At 38.5% G+C, this 15,279-nt stretch overlaps 3 protein-coding genes across 3 annotated transcripts; 2 read left to right on the forward strand and 1 right to left on the reverse strand.

Annotated features, from left to right (window-relative positions):
* The first annotated feature begins 4,657 nt into the window (after positions 1-4,657).
* Positions 4,658-5,693, forward strand: LOC129720712 (mitochondrial import inner membrane translocase subunit Tim10B). Its single transcript, XM_055672316.1, has 2 exons — positions 4,658-4,792; positions 4,865-5,693. Exons 1-2 carry the CDS (start codon positions 4,772-4,774, stop codon positions 5,213-5,215), a joined length of 372 nt encoding a protein of 123 aa, XP_055528291.1. The 5' UTR covers positions 4,658-4,771; the 3' UTR covers positions 5,216-5,693.
* Positions 5,264-6,209, forward strand: LOC129720711 (L-seryl-tRNA(Sec) kinase). Its single transcript, XM_055672315.1, has one exon. It carries the CDS (start codon positions 5,264-5,266, stop codon positions 6,173-6,175), a length of 912 nt encoding a protein of 303 aa, XP_055528290.1. The 3' UTR covers positions 6,176-6,209.
* On the reverse strand, positions 6,194-8,208 carry LOC129720710 (lethal(2)neighbour of tid protein 2). The gene is made up of 2 exons (XM_055672314.1): positions 7,798-8,208; positions 6,194-7,709 (listed from the first exon to the last, which is right to left on the reverse strand). Exons 1-2 carry the CDS (start codon positions 8,090-8,092, stop codon positions 6,454-6,456), a joined length of 1,551 nt encoding a protein of 516 aa, XP_055528289.1. The 5' UTR covers positions 8,093-8,208; the 3' UTR covers positions 6,194-6,453.
* Between the last annotated feature and the right edge of the window lie 7,071 nt (positions 8,209-15,279).

Consider the following 15,279-nt stretch of genomic DNA (forward strand, 5'->3'; position numbering starts at 1 on the left):
TGTGTATGTTTTTTTTTATTTCATGTACTAGAAACCGCTATGTAATTGTTTATTTGTATTAGTTGTAAATTTCATTTTTTGCGTCTGTAAAGTACATAATTTTCCTAAAAAGCTCGTTTTTATGCAAATTACGGAAGATTAGCTAAACTTTGAGGGTTGTCTGATCATGGAGAAATGGGAAAAAAGGTCAAATTTTCTAAAAAAAAAAAGAAAATTTTTCAAAGCCGCAAAGGTCGTTAGTGGTATGATATCTTGGACAAACAGTGTTTTTTAGCTTCCAGAGAATATATCCGGACTACTTCGTGATTAATGCGAAACTTACAATGATAACAAAACTCAACGAAGCGTTACTTTGCGTGTGTCAAACATGTAAAATTGCGTTACGTGGGGGTGGGTGGGTATTAGTAATCGTCAAATTCCGCGTTATGTAATATTTGAATGGTTCCTAACGTTTATCCAGCTTTTCACGCACCATAATGGTGGTCGCTATAATGCGTGTTCGTAATATGCGAACCTCTCTGCTTACGTCAGATTTGCGATTTCTGAAAAATTGGCAACACAAATGTTGCCAGATATATTTTTCTTTTGATAAATTGAATGGAGACTTCAAACTGACGTAAGCAGAGTTGTCAAAAGGGTGGGTAATTTATTACAAACTTTGCATTATAGCGTCCGCCATTATGGCGCGTAAAAAGCTGGATATCGAAGTTAGGCCACAGAGAACAGACGTTAATCTTATTTTCAAAAAATGTGTAAAAACTTGCGCAAAACTTGCGAATGCCTTTATTTCAAGTTTCTTCCTGTCTCTGGTTCGTAATGCGAATTTTGACAGTTTCGTAAGGGATTTTGTTGAGGGCTCGAGTAGAGCCGCTATGAAGAAAATTCATTCCGTTCTTTTTCGTCGAGCAGTTCATACTGGTGTTGGTACCGGGTGATGTGGGGCAAAGAGTACCAAAAAAAATCGCCAGTGTTACGTATGTCTAAGTATGTGATAATACTTAACACGTACAGTTTTGTGTTTTGGAAGACAATCGAATTCTTCTTTTTATCGGTTGCGTATTGTACATATGTAGGGTTACCATTTGGCCGGGGTTGAAAATCAGGACAACTTTTTCCGGTACAAATTTGATATGAGGTGTTTTCTTTTTTTTTTTTTTTTTTTTGAGGTGCCAATTAATTAAACACATAATTTGAGATTTGCACTTCAAATTACGCCTAAACACTCATTTATTTATTCAAAGTACTTCTCGAACGATCCATTTTTGCAACTTTGATTCATTAGGCGTAGATACCTAAAAAAATTCAGCACACGTAAACTTTTTAAAAGTGGGTCCCAAAGTTTTACACGGTTTTTTGATTTTCATATATCAGTTGAAAGAGTGTGATTTTCTGAGCAAAATGTGATTTTTTAAAAATAGTTTATCGTTGTCCTTCAATTTTTAAATGAAGAATAACAAACTGCTCGAAATACTTTAAATGACAGTTCTCCCATATACCGTGCATACGCGAAATGCTATTTAAGACATTTCGAGCAGTTTTTTATTCTTCATTTAAAATCGAAGGAAAACGTTAAACATTTTTTGAAAAACACGTTTTGCTCAGAGAACGCGGCTTTTTCAAATGATATATAAAAACTGGTATCCAGATTTTTACGCGCCATAATGACGGGTGCTAAAATGCAAAGTTCGTATTAAATCACCCACTCTTTTGAAAACTCTGCTCACGTCAATTTGTAGTCCTCACCGTATTTTATCAAAAGAGAAACAAATCTGGCAACATTTGTGTTGCCAATTCCTCAGAAATCCCGAAGCTGACGTAAGCAGAGAGGTTCGCATATTACGAACACGCATTATAGCGACCGCCATCATGGCGCGTAAAAAGCTGGATAGCTTTGAGACCCAAAAGTCAGGTAGTTGAGGGTTGCAACGACTATACAATTGGGTAGTTTAGCTATTCATGGATTTCCGATTTTTATATATCATCTGAAAGAGTGTAATTTTCTGAGCAAAACGTGGTTTTTTAAAACTTTATATCATTATCCTTCGATTTTTAAATGAAGAATAAAAATTCGCTCTAACTCGCTACAATGACAGTGTATATATGGGCGAGCTGTCATTGTAGCGATTTCGAGCAGATTTCGAGCAGTTTTAAAAGCGAAGGACAACGATAGAATTTTTTTTTCAAATCACGTTTGACTGAAAAAATGCAGATCTTTCAGATGATATTAAAAACTGATATAGCGAAACAACCCAATCCCTCTCATCAAAATTCAACCGAAGAAAAAAAATCGTTCGAAATGAGTCCGTTTCGTTCCGGAGCCAAAGTAAAAGTACTGAACAATCTTCAACATTTCTTAACATCCGGCATCATTCAGAAAAATCAGGACAACTGCTAAAATATGGAAAATAAATCAGGACGCTCCAAACGGGTCTCAAAACCAGGACATGTCCTGCTAAATCAGGACGGATGGTATCCCTATACATATGCAGTTATTCTGTACGTGGCGGATGAAGGCAGATAGCAGACAAGCAACAGTATAACATCACGGGGTTGTTAAATCTGCTCGACAGTATCACCACATACATAAGACATACGTAACACTCAGGAAGAAATCTTCCAAAAAAGTTGGTACAAAATGAACTACTCGAATGGTACTACCCTCTGAATATAATTACTGTTTGAGTTGTTTTTTAAGGCAGTGTACCTGCGCAGCCCTGCACTTGTCTCGTTCCTACTCGAAAAATGCTGCATTGATTTTTTAAATAACTTTTTGACAGTTCCTTATGGGATTTTCTTTGGGGCTCGATAAGGCCGAGAAAAAGAAAATTCATTTTGTTCATTATTTGTCGAGCAGTTGGAAAGGACGACGTACGGAATACTATGGGGCAACGTGTACCAGAAAAAAACGCCAGTGTTACGTATGTCTCATGTATGTGGTTGCACTGCATACATATTGCCGTATCGATATTTTATCGATATTAGTGCTCTGTTTGTAAGTGACGAGAGCGCCACATAGCGGGAGCATTACTATTTACTGGTAAATGACGGTTGCAAGTTTTTACACATCTTTTGAAACTTAGATGAACGTCTGTTCCCTGTGATGTATGTGCTATAAACAAATCGGGAGTACTTTGTGATAAGGTCGTATGTCTAAACGTAATCACAACGAGTGAGAGATGATTTGTGCTTGTGAAATACAAGGGATATAACTCTCACTCGTTTTGTTTACGTTTAGACATACGACCTTATCACAAAGTAGTCGAGAAATCGCAAACAATCAATCAATTTGGAATGTTTAAAATTATTTAAACAAAAATGAGTGGGACGAAGTTTGCCGGGTCAACTAGTAAAACTAATAAATAAGTTCTAGTAAGTAAAATCTTTAACTTTACTAGGCAAAATTACGAATCCTTTTTTTTGTAATCTGTAAAATGTCCGGGAGCGCAAAGACAGCCTTACAACACGACCCCAGCACCGAAGCCGCCCTGCTCTGCTACCTCATGCTGAACGCCTCCGCACCCACAAAAAGCTATCCATCCATCCATCCGTAGAATGCTTTGCACGCTCGTGAAATTTAGCTCTAAACTGAGTGAGATGTCACTCACTTTCGTTAAAAGTGAACCTACTCTGAACAGAGTTTTTATGATATTACTCATTTATGGGTAGAGTCACCATGTGTCTCCGTGGTTCTGTGGTTAGCGATGTCGGTCGGCTAGCTCTCACACGGTTGTGATATCGGGTTCGATTCCCGATCAGGTCGAGGATCTTTTCTAGCTAGAAATTTTCTCGACTCAGCACTGGGGCACGGTGTATCGTTGTACTTATCCTACAACATACAAAATGTGCCAAAAACAATATCGATAACGAATTCTCTCAACTAATCTAGTTGATCGAGACCGCATTAGCCCCAAGGCTAGCGTGCGATATTGTTTTTGTTGTCACCATGTGTCAGAAATTGAGTAGGAATCACCATCTTCTTAGAAAACCGCTTTGAAATGAAACTGAGTAAAAGCTACTCAGTTTGCTCGTTTTGACTTTTGATCCCTTTTATGAATGAAATTGCCAAAGGATTGTTGCATACAATTATAACAAAATCACAAGTTTTTTTTCAATTCTTTGTATTTTGCATATACATATGTGTAATAAAAAAACAAACCTTATCAAATCATTAGTGTATCTTCTGCCTTAGCAGCTTCATTAAAAACCGCAGCAATACGGTTCACTGTTACCCGGGAACTGTGACTTGCGGTTTTAAATAGTACACATGCCAAAAAATCCATAACCATTCTCATACCTGGAGGAACTCTAATACACAAATAAAAAACACTTTTTTTCAAACAACAATACAACACGTTTTTCCAAACAACAACTTATTTAGCGAAACGTTTTTAAATGTTTTCAATACCACTCAAAAAAAGAGTAAAGCAGAAAATTATGACAATCTGAGCAACTGTTAGTCAGTTCGGTAAACGAAACTTACTCAATTTTTGACGTTTTAATAGACATTGTAAAACGGAGTCAAAGTTGCTCAATTTAGAGTAAAATTAAAGGAGCGTGTGTGTTCCATTCGTTCCATGCAAGTTTTCATGCAACAGTCAAATGATTGTGATTTTCACCTAATTTGAGGTACCGCATTGTTAGTGTGTACCGTCTCGCACATGTGCTGCACTGCAAGAAATGTCAAATCAATCGCGTTTCTAAACAAAACGTAGGTAGAATCTTCCAAGACCTTAAATTTAAATTAAAAAAGTTTTTAAGGCCTGAAAATATTATGGACTATGAGCTGAGAAACGTAAGAATCATTGAACATTGGTTTGTACAGAAAACCTACTATACTATCAGTAAACATTTCAACATAATACAGCTGAAAGATTTTCTTGGATTATACAACAAAGTAACGGAGCTGTGCTTCACCGCCTGCGTGGACAATTTCTTCGGCCGTGACCTTTCACCGGGTGAAATTCGCTGCTCGGAGGCATGCGTCGGCAAATTCACCAATGTGAACCAGCGGCTGATGCAGGTCTACGTTGGTGTGCAAGGAGCAATTAACCAGCGGAGAATGGTCGAGTTTGAGGAGCAACAGGCAAAACTGTTGGAGGCTCAGCAACAACAGTTGCAGCAGCAGCAACAAGAGCAAAGTCCTGCCCCAGCGGAAACTGCATCCAGTGTCGTAACGGTGGAAACACCAGATGCTGGGACGGCAGACGTAAAGTAAGGTCGCAGCAATTCTAGTTTATAAGTAAGTAGTAGCCGATTAGTAGATATGAGTAAAATTTGTATAAGCGTATTGGTGGGACTCCCAGGGGTTGGAAAAACTACGTTTTGCAAAGCTTTTAAGCATTACTTGGAGCAGAAGCAGTCGCCTATCGCGGTAATTAGAATATCATTTGATGATTTTATTCGATTTGATAATGAACAGGACTTCGAGAATGGATTATGCAAAACCCAAAGAAAGCAGCTTCTAGAATGCATAGAAATGATTGTGAGAGCGGTTAGAATGCAAAATTTTGAAACCCTACACGAAGCTAATGAAATTTTGATGAACCTGTTCAGAACAAACGTTTTAATCGATATGAATAATGTCAACCCAAATACGGTATATCTCTTCGTTTTAGACGATAACATGTACTACAGAAGCATGCGTTTTGATGTTTTAAAAATGGCCAGAAAATATAGCACTGGATTTTTTCAAATATTTTTCGACGTTCCTCTATCAGTTGCAACGGCAAGAAATGCCGCGCGATCAAATCAAATTCCGCAGGACGTACTTTTGCGAATGGCAATGCGATTGGAACAACCAAATGAACGATTCTACAAATGGGAAGCAAACTGTTTTTCTACCTGCGATCCTCTTCGAGAATTTGCAGAAATTGAAACAATTATTGCGAAATATCTTAATAATCCCGAACATCCTTCTAGCGACATAGCGTTAACCCAACCAGCAGAGCAAAGCGTTATTCATAAGCTAGACTTGCTTCTAAGAAAGATCGTAGGCGATGTTATACAAAGTAGAAAAACTTCATGCAACAAAAAGAACGAGTTGAAAAAACTTTTCGAAGAACTGAACCGTAAAAGGAAAACTATTCTGAGCGATGCCAGAAATGGTTTAGTTGAAATAGATATAAATGAACCCAACCAAGAGAATATTCGAAAATTGTTCGAGAACAACCATTAGTCGTTGTTCATAAAATCGTTTGTTATTGCTAAAAGTTTTTATTTCAGTCATCCGACAAAATGCAAAAAAACATAATTAAATGCCTTGAACAATTTACAAATTCAAGATTACCATTACTTTCTTACAAAAACACTCAACATGTTTCAAATAAATGAACTCTATGGTCACACTCTAGCTCACTACACTAAGTATTGTAGAAAAAACTCATAACACAAACCATAAATCGAATCCTGTTAAAAACCTGTAGATTTCGGTAAAGTTTAGACAGTCACCCGATTTCATTCGGCTGCCTTGCTGATTTGTGCCAAATCTGGGATTTTTCGGAATATTTTCTTTCCTATTCCGACTAGTAGTATGATGTGACACGTGTGCAAGATCAGACTGCTTACGGCGGTACTGGGATAGGTATTCCAGCAGAACTCTAGTAGGAGCAGCAACAGAAACTTTAAACTGGTGGTATATTCGGTATACCATGTCAGATAGGGTAAACTGTGGAAGTACCAGACGTAGAACTGGTAATGCAAACTGCGGGCGCAAACGATTCCGATGAAATTCGAGAGGAAAATCGGCAGCAAAGCCAGTTGTGTCGCTCTATCAAAATGGATGGAAAACTTCTTATTTGCGGAGTTTTCTTTGTCGGTTACTGCTGTAGCGGGTGCCCCATTGGGTGCGCTTTCTTGATTGGCCATTTTCTTTATGCCTTTTTCAAATGATTTTAGGAATTTTTCTTGCTCCTTGGACAAAGGTTCATCCTTTTTGGGCTGAGGCTTTTTCGGTTTGTCTTTCTTTTTGCTTTCCTGTGTTACCTCTCGATTTTTGGCGGCAATTTGCGGAGCTAGCATTATTTCCAATTGCCTAAGCCGGCAATAATTTTGGAAATACTTGAAACACGGTGAGGCGAATGCCACCAGTAGCAGTACATGGACAGCAAGCAGCGTTAAATGGAACAGCTTGTTTTCGAAAACCTCTCGATCCAAAAAACGATAGTTTACGGTCCACTTATGTTCAAAAATACGTCCTAAATCGAAGCTGCCTTTTAGATATTGCCACGGGTATGTCAACAGGAAGGGTGCTCCTAGCACCACCTGAACCATTCCACATACCATCAACTGCAGACATGTTTTATAGTAACCCAAATTGGTGATAAATAGCAGTAAAATAGCCGGAGCAAATAGCAGAATATTCATCTTGACCGAAACTCCCAAACTCAGGAAAATGCTTCCGGTGGTCCAACGATTATCAATAAGTGCATTCAGGGCCAGATACAAGAATAACACCGCTATCGGATCGTTGAATAACCTCAGCACGTAGATCGAATGAATTCGATACGATGTAAAGGTGGTTATAAGGAGTACGTATGGGGGAAGCTTCCGGCTTTTACTGTACAACCGAAGAACCACAGCCATTTGCAGCAGATATATTGCAATGAATACATACTGAGCTAATCGAACGTTCTGCCCATAGGATGTTATGTAATAAAGCGCACTGTAGATGTACACAAACCCAGCCGGATATACCAACGGACCAGTATCACCTGAAAGAACCCAACAAGCTTGTCAGCTAGAGCTATTCTATTTTTAGAAACGAGCTTCTCCAAATCCATCGCCACACGACGAACTTACCTCTTAGCAAGGCATAGTTTGTGGTTCCGTTCAAAAAGCCCTCACATTCTTGCATATACGCTTTCCAGTCGATTTCAGTGTACGGAACCGTTCGAACAATAAACACATTCAACAGCAACTCGGCGGCCAGAATAAACCAAGACACTACCGGCAGTTGTGCCGGGTCAAAGATCAGGGACTTCACATAGTGCACACTCAAGTACTGCTTTTGCACTCGAGTCCAAGTCCATTCGTTTGATGCTTTTCGATTCTCCTGTTTCCGAATTGATTTGTTTTTGGCCCCTGGTGGTGCCATTGCGGAACACTACCGTAAAACCCGTAACGACGGAGAAAGATCTTTCGCTGGGGGTGTGGGACGTGTGGGAGGTGTTTTTGACAGTGACCAGCAGACACGCCGTTTGTGTACGAATGAAGAGGAATAATGAAATAGCGATTGAAGCGTCGCCGCAAGTGAGTTCAAAAATGACGCGTTGGCTCTCAATACAAGCTGGCAATGTCAAAAAAGAGGTGTGGTTAGAATACTATTTATTTGTATTAGTTAAAGACCTAACACGTGCTTGATGGATTATTTGTGAATTATTTATCTTTGGTTTTACGTTATAATCCAACGCATTTTTATTGTTGGTCAATCTCAGATTTTCTAGAATGGCAAACTTATTTATATAATTTTTATCAAAAAGTTGAACCTGAACATGTCGCTAAATTTTTCTCAGTGAATTACACACACTGTGTTTATTTTACAGAACGTTTTGGCCTACTGCTATAGAGATAAGTGACTTTTCACTTACGCACACTAGGAAACGTTTAAACCTGTGTAAAGTTGCTTTTGTTTACTCCAAACTGTAAATCATCGCATCTCGTTGCTTCGACTTTTATCACTTTTTAACATTTTTGTTCGATTATGTTCAGCAACTTCTTCCGATTTCTGATCACAAACGAAAAAAAATATTCAAAAACAAGTTTAAAACATATAATAAGTGTTCAACTGAATATTTGTCCAGCTGCTAAAAGCATAGCATTGTAAACAAAACAGCTATTTGTAAACTAGTGGCACTAATACGTTCGTACGAAAAAAGGTCTATTCAACCATCGGCAGATATGACAAAATAACATTCTCCTACCACCAGTGTGGTTTACTTACTCTGAGTACCACACTGGTGGTAGGAGAATATTATTTTGTCATATCTGACGATGGCTGAATAACAGTAGGCCGAAACGTTATGTAAAATAAACACTGTTTGTATAATTCATCGAGAAAAATAAATTATCCAAAGGGAATAAAATTATACGGTGACAAAAACTCCAACTAATAAATCAAAAAACTTAGCTCGGCTTAGAAACCTGTTTACAATTTTGGCTTAGAAATCAATACAATTTTTGGCGGTATACATGATCATCGTTCTCTGCTACAAGTGCCAAGCCATTTAAGACCCAAGCACAATGGATACGTTTGCGTTGCGTTGACGTTAATTTGACAAAAAATGTATGGACTAATAGTCAAATCGCCGCAAACGCAGCCGCAACGTATCAATTGTGTTTAGACCTTTACGCCTAGCCTTTCTAGGTACAAATTTGCAGGATCACCTTAGAAAGAATCAGAATACCAAAATTGTGTCAGAAAGGGTTTCGGAATCTACTAATTGAATTCCCAACATTAGCTGAAAAATTATGCCAAGGCTTTGCTACACCACAATGTTGCAGAGTGTATCTCCCGTGCAAAAATGAGCGTCAAAAAACCAAATTGCACAAGACCTGATACTTGGAACACCGTTCAAAAACTTAAAAAATGTAATGTTGTGTATCCTCGTGCCGACAAAGAAAACGTGGTAGTGATAATGGACAAAGAAGTCTACGATACAAGTGTATTGTATCGTGTCGAATTATATTGAGGCATATCTTGCTGTAGCTGAAGTTTGCATGAAACACAATTATTTCTCGTTTCGTAACAAACTCTTTCGAGCTGTGTCCTTTTTTAGCCGAAGTTTTCATGAGTGACCATGAAGTAAACGCACAATGACATAAAGCCTTTCCCCGCATTTGGAATCATTATGTGTACTTGGAACAATTATTATGGCTCTGTTAAAATCGACAATATCATTGGAATGGATTCCAACGTACCCGAAGAAATCGGATTCCAGAAACAACAAATGTTGAAAAGTGTTGGTTCGAAAAACGCTGCAAAAGGAAACAGTTGGAGGGTGAAATCCAACATAAGACGACAAAGTTGACATAGGATTTCAATGGTTTCACATATTTCGTTGTTTGAAATCGTTCCAACTACCGTTTCGATGTCTGTGTTAGCGTAAGGCCCCAATCGTATGTAAATGTATAGAGATATTCGTCCTTGAAACTTTTACTCAATTATCACCACGTAGTAAAAAATGATTGTAACATTTTTATACCATAAAAACACAGTACATTTGAGTTATCTAACATATCGATTAGTAGTTATATGAAGACTTTTTCAAGGCGCTCAAACAGACCATTATTATAAAAATTGCACCGAATAATCTCAGCACACCATTCGATTCTTTAAGGCGTACTGAATCTCTAGTCAAAATGTCTAAATCGTACGTTACATTTTTGAGTAAGGTTCTTTTGAAGGTCGCAAAATACAACATAAAACGACGAAATACTCACTGTAAAACACGTTTAACGACGAAATACTCATTGTAAAGTACGTTTAACCACCATTTCATTGTCGTCTTCGGTTTTTCTTTGGTACTGCGATCTTGTATCTGTACATTGGGTGCAACTAAATAAAGTTTTCCGTGGAACGCCCCTCCTTCAAATCAATATTTTTTTTCTGTTATGGTCAAAACAATTTAAAACGTGTCAAGATTTCATTCATTGAGCTAAGCTTGCGATCACAGAAAAATAGAGTAGGCAGTGTGACTACAATCGTATTCAAGTGAGTTTTAAATCTTGCTTGCACATTTATTCTCGGTTGCACATAAACCCTGCTAACAGTGCAGTACACTTGAGTTTGATTCCTGCATAACAGCAACTGCATAAAAGAGAGGGGGGGGTCCACGTGGAATATGGATGGCCCCTTAAGAAAATGCCAGAAGATGCCTCTTCTCTGTTTTGGTATACCAATTCTTCTACACGGATGTGAATTCGGAGCCACACTACGAGAGAGTAATGCAGTTACGCAAGCAGGCTGTTGACTACATTATTGATAATTTTCATGATTTCGAGGCTTCAATAATAGACACAGTTGGAGGCAACGACCGAAGCGATTTGACAACTTCATCAGGAAGAAATTACCGGGGTGGCCAGGATCATAGCAGCGACGGCTGTAGTATTGTACAACAAAATAATTGATGTCTGCTTCGGAGGTGACGTTCTGATCTCATTTAATCATACTGCGGCTGCAAGTGGAGTATTTCGAATTGTTTACTGTATTTATGGATGAAAATGCCGAAAATAGTATTGCTAGGGGAACTGCTATCAAAGTAGAATACCGGTTTAGGAAACTATGTAGCGATTCGTGCGCTACTTAACTTCTTGCTCGAGGGTTTTCAATAGAAGAGTAGCATTCATATCCACATACATCAGGGGACAATTTATAAAATTTACGCCAATATGCTGTTGAGCAGGATAAAAGTCAAATGAGACCGAGTCCAAGTTACGAAATGGACGAAAGGCTGCCGAATGACCAACGTATTTTCGGTGAACATCTGGCAAGCCTTCGGTAGGCTTGACACGTCCAAAGCGATGGTAACTCCTTAAGATATGGGAATAGTTCAGGCAGTGACTAACAGAATAACGAAAGCGCGTTTTTTCGAAACAACATTCATATGCACAATAAATGTGAACAAAATAAAAGGAATTATGTATCACGTTCTGTAATCACTTCAGGAATTCTGGCCTGAGGTACGAATGGACCAAGAGTCAGATATTACTCTTCCCTGCATTTGAGGATATGCAGATGATATACTCCTGATTTGCAGAAACGAGGAGGATGTTGAAAAGCTATTAGATCTTCTTATTCCGCTACTTGCATCGGTCGGCTTATACATCACATCACTTCAGCTTTTTCAGTCGCCTAGCTACTCCAGAGCACATCAAAAAGGCATACAAAGCTTTCTCCTATCTTTGCGCATTTATAAAGGAGCATAGGTAGCGATACCATCTGGTCAGAGGTACAAATCAGGACATCTATTTTTTCGGCACAAATTTGATCTAAATTATTTTTAAATTAAACTGGTGGTATGTGATTTGCACTTCAAAATGCGATTTGGTTGTTAATTTTTTTAACACGTATCTCGAACGATCCAATTTTATCAAGCAACTTTGAATTTTTAGGAATTTGTATGGTTCCAAAGAATTCAGCACATGTAAACTGTTTAAAATTTAATATAAAAATTGTCAGATGTTTAACACTATTCACTTTACTCGGGCTTAATTAAAGAAATAATTTACGCACTAAGCGTTGTGTAGTAAGGTACTGAGATTTATCTGAATTATCCTCATTATTGAACATGTATCAAGATAAACAGGTTTAATATCTATTCTCCCAGATATTTCAAAAATAATGCAGATTTTTTCAGATTTTGGGACCGATTAAAGGAAACGAGGCAAGCAATTTTCCTCGCCTAGAGTCACTGACGAGCAAAATGTTGTGTTAGGAAACGCGAGTGAAACTTGGCTGGTGACAGCTGAGTGGAGCAATTTCGCAGACGAGCTACTCGTCCGAGATCCAGCAGACTCACCATCTGTTATATCTAAATTGGTCAGGCGAGTAAGTCGCTGCTCACCTCGTTGACTATTTTAGGCCCCTTTATTTTCTTTAGCTCGCAAAACGGTCATCACTTCAAATTTTACAATTTTACCTCATAAAATGTTACTTTTAGAATTTTATCAGAGGAAAATATCCTTTTGTTTTTATTTTTTTCAGCGACGAATTCGAACTGGCAACCAGAAACGAAAATAAATACTGGGCAATCTCCAACAATTCCTAATCTCAGGCAACATTCACTTTTCTGTTAACAGCTTACCGACTTGTGCCTTGCAATATGAGCTTGGTGATTGCAGGTAATTGCATGTCTTATAAAAATCAGGACAAATGCTAGAATATGAAAAATAAATCAGGACGTCCAAATAGGATCTCAAAATCAGGACATGTCCTGCTTAATCAGGACGAATGGTATCCCTAAGCATAGGTTGGAATGGAATACGATTAAATCCCTATACCATTATCTGATCACGCCAGTGGTCACATATGGTATGGAAGAGCCCACTATCCTCAAGCATAATAGAAACTATCTGCACAGCAGAGAGAATGAAATGTGCTATTAACTTGAGCAGGCTTCTACAAGAAAAAAAGGAGCTAAGCAAGAAACCGGGGCCAGACGCTAATGGTACGGATGCACCAAGATCAGAAAATGCGGATGCTCACTCGACCAGCACTGAGCCGAACCTATATGCAAAAGATGGCAGAGATCCTGACTCTCCCGGCCCGAACCCAAACCTGGCGCCAAGATGACTAGGTAACCGGACTATAAACAACAAAATACAAATTGCGAGACTGAGGCTTTTCCGGCTACAAAATAAGAAGCGACAGAGGTAGCGTTCTTTGAAGAGCTTTGGAGTTTGAAATACCCAGGGCCGGATTTACGATTGTGGGGGCCCGGGGCCCAGTTATAGTGGGGGGCCCAAATTAAAACAAAACTGTTTTTCATCGTACGAGTTAAAAGCATTTATTTGCTTTTGAAAAATTACCAAAAATTTGTTAGAATTTTTTCTTAAGCGTTATTTAGAGTTCCAAGCGAAGTGAAAATCTCATACAACATGTTCATGTTTTCACGCTCGTGAAAAATGCCACCTGCAAAAAATTTCACTTCGCTTGGAACTGTAAACAAATTCGATCCAGCGAAATCGATGGTTGTGGATCTCATCTTTTTCACTTGGGTTTATTTCTTTCACGCATGCAAGCGCTAGTGAAAAAAGGAGCAGCAAGCGAAAACTTGCGTGCGTTTCTATTCTGTCAGTTGCAGCCAATTTTCACTTCGCTCGGAATGTAAACTCGTGAGTTTCACTCCACTTAAACTGTAAACTGCAGGGTGGTGAAATACCTGCGTGTTCCACAAACGGGTTTTCGCGACAGATTTCGCAAGCGAAAATTTACGCTTTTTCACTTGTCAAATTTTTCACTTCGCTTGGAACTGTAAACTATGCTTTACGAGTTTTTTTGCAGAAAACTTATTAATTAAATAATCAACATTCATCTTCTTCAGTATACTCGTACTCGAAACTTAATAATGCTAAGTTTGACTGCCTTTCATTCTTCACAGTCGCACGCAACCTATTTTTAATAAGTTTCGTCTCCAAGTTTTTTTCTTGATACCTGAAAAAAAACTACCGCAATTTGAAAAAAAATGCGAAACACAGGCAAAAATTTGCACACAATTTGAGAAAGACGGCGCAAATATAAGACGACTCTGACAATAACAGAAACTAGGAAAAAACTACACACATCTGCAGGTCAATAAAATATGCACACGAGCTCAGAAAATCTGCATTTTGAAAAGCACATCTGGTATCCCTGATTCGGACAAGTAAGCAAAAGCAATGCATTAAAAAAAACTTGTGGATTATTTTCTTTCTTTGCTTTACCTCCCATGCGCGCTTAAGCTCTAGAGTTAAAGTTTGGCCGACTGTCACTGAAAAGTTCCAATCAAACAGTCAACAGTTTTTTCATCATAGTTTTAACATTGCTGATGTTCGATTGGAACGAGTTTTCACAGTTCGATTGGCGCTTTTAGTGACAGTCGGCTAAACTTTAACTCTAGGCGTTTAATGCGCGCTGGTTCGATTCAAATGGTGTGTTAATGTGTGTCATTCCAAGAGAATCCAAGGTGAACTCTTATGGATGTAGTTGTGATTGTGGTCTGTTCAAATTTTCTTACTGTAAATCGAACTTTTGATTAAATCTCATTTTTAAAAAGAAAAATCTTTTTGTCGATTTGTGGGGGCCCTAAAAATGTGGGGGCCCGGGGCCCGGGCCCCCTGGGCCCCCCCATAAATCCGGCTCTGGAAATACCCATCACGAAAAAGAAGGAAAGAAGGGTGGAGAAACTGTATCAGGCAGGTCATCAAATGAGGCAGAATTGAAAAGTGGCATGATTTGGCTCCGGATCGCGCACGCTCTAAAAAGCTTACCAATTCGTTATACGACTTCAATAATCAAAACCGGCGGCTATCCACTCTTCCTTAACTATTCATTTATCTGTTTATTTGTCATTATTTTTTATTCATCTATTCATTAACTTTCTAATTAGTCTTCTCTTCGTATTATTATATTCACGAACAAGTAATTTGCTGACAGGGACATATTGGTGTACAGGTACGGTTTCCATTCACGACATATAGTTGACGTTGAAACCTCCAGTCCAGAGAAGTATGAATAGGAAAACACCATCGTTGTGGTTCTATTTCATAGCCGACAGATCGGTCAACTTTTTATTTTCCAATTTT

The sequence above is a fragment of the Wyeomyia smithii genome, chromosome 2, assembly GCF_029784165.1.
Source record: "Wyeomyia smithii strain HCP4-BCI-WySm-NY-G18 chromosome 2, ASM2978416v1, whole genome shotgun sequence".
Classification (NCBI taxonomy): Eukaryota; Metazoa; Arthropoda; class Insecta; order Diptera; family Culicidae; genus Wyeomyia; species Wyeomyia smithii.

Excerpts from the sequence above, each read along its gene's own strand:
- LOC129720710 (XM_055672314.1), bottom strand. The coding sequence starts at position 8,092 with ATGGCACCACCAGGGGCCAAAAACAAATCAATTCGGAAACAGGAGAAT. Across the intron at positions 7,710-7,797 it reads AAACTATGCCTTGCTAAGAG|GTGATACTGGTCCGTTGGTA; the intron begins GTAAGTTCGTCG and ends GGGTTCTTTCAG.
- LOC129720712 (XM_055672316.1), top strand. The coding sequence starts at position 4,772 with ATGGACTATGAGCTGAGAAAC. Across the intron at positions 4,793-4,864 it reads TGGACTATGAGCTGAGAAAC|CTGAAAGATTTTCTTGGATT; the intron begins GTAAGAATCATT and ends AACATAATACAG.
- LOC129720711 (XM_055672315.1), top strand. The coding sequence starts at position 5,264 with ATGAGTAAAATTTGTATAAGCGTATTGGTGGGACTCCCAGGGGTTGGA.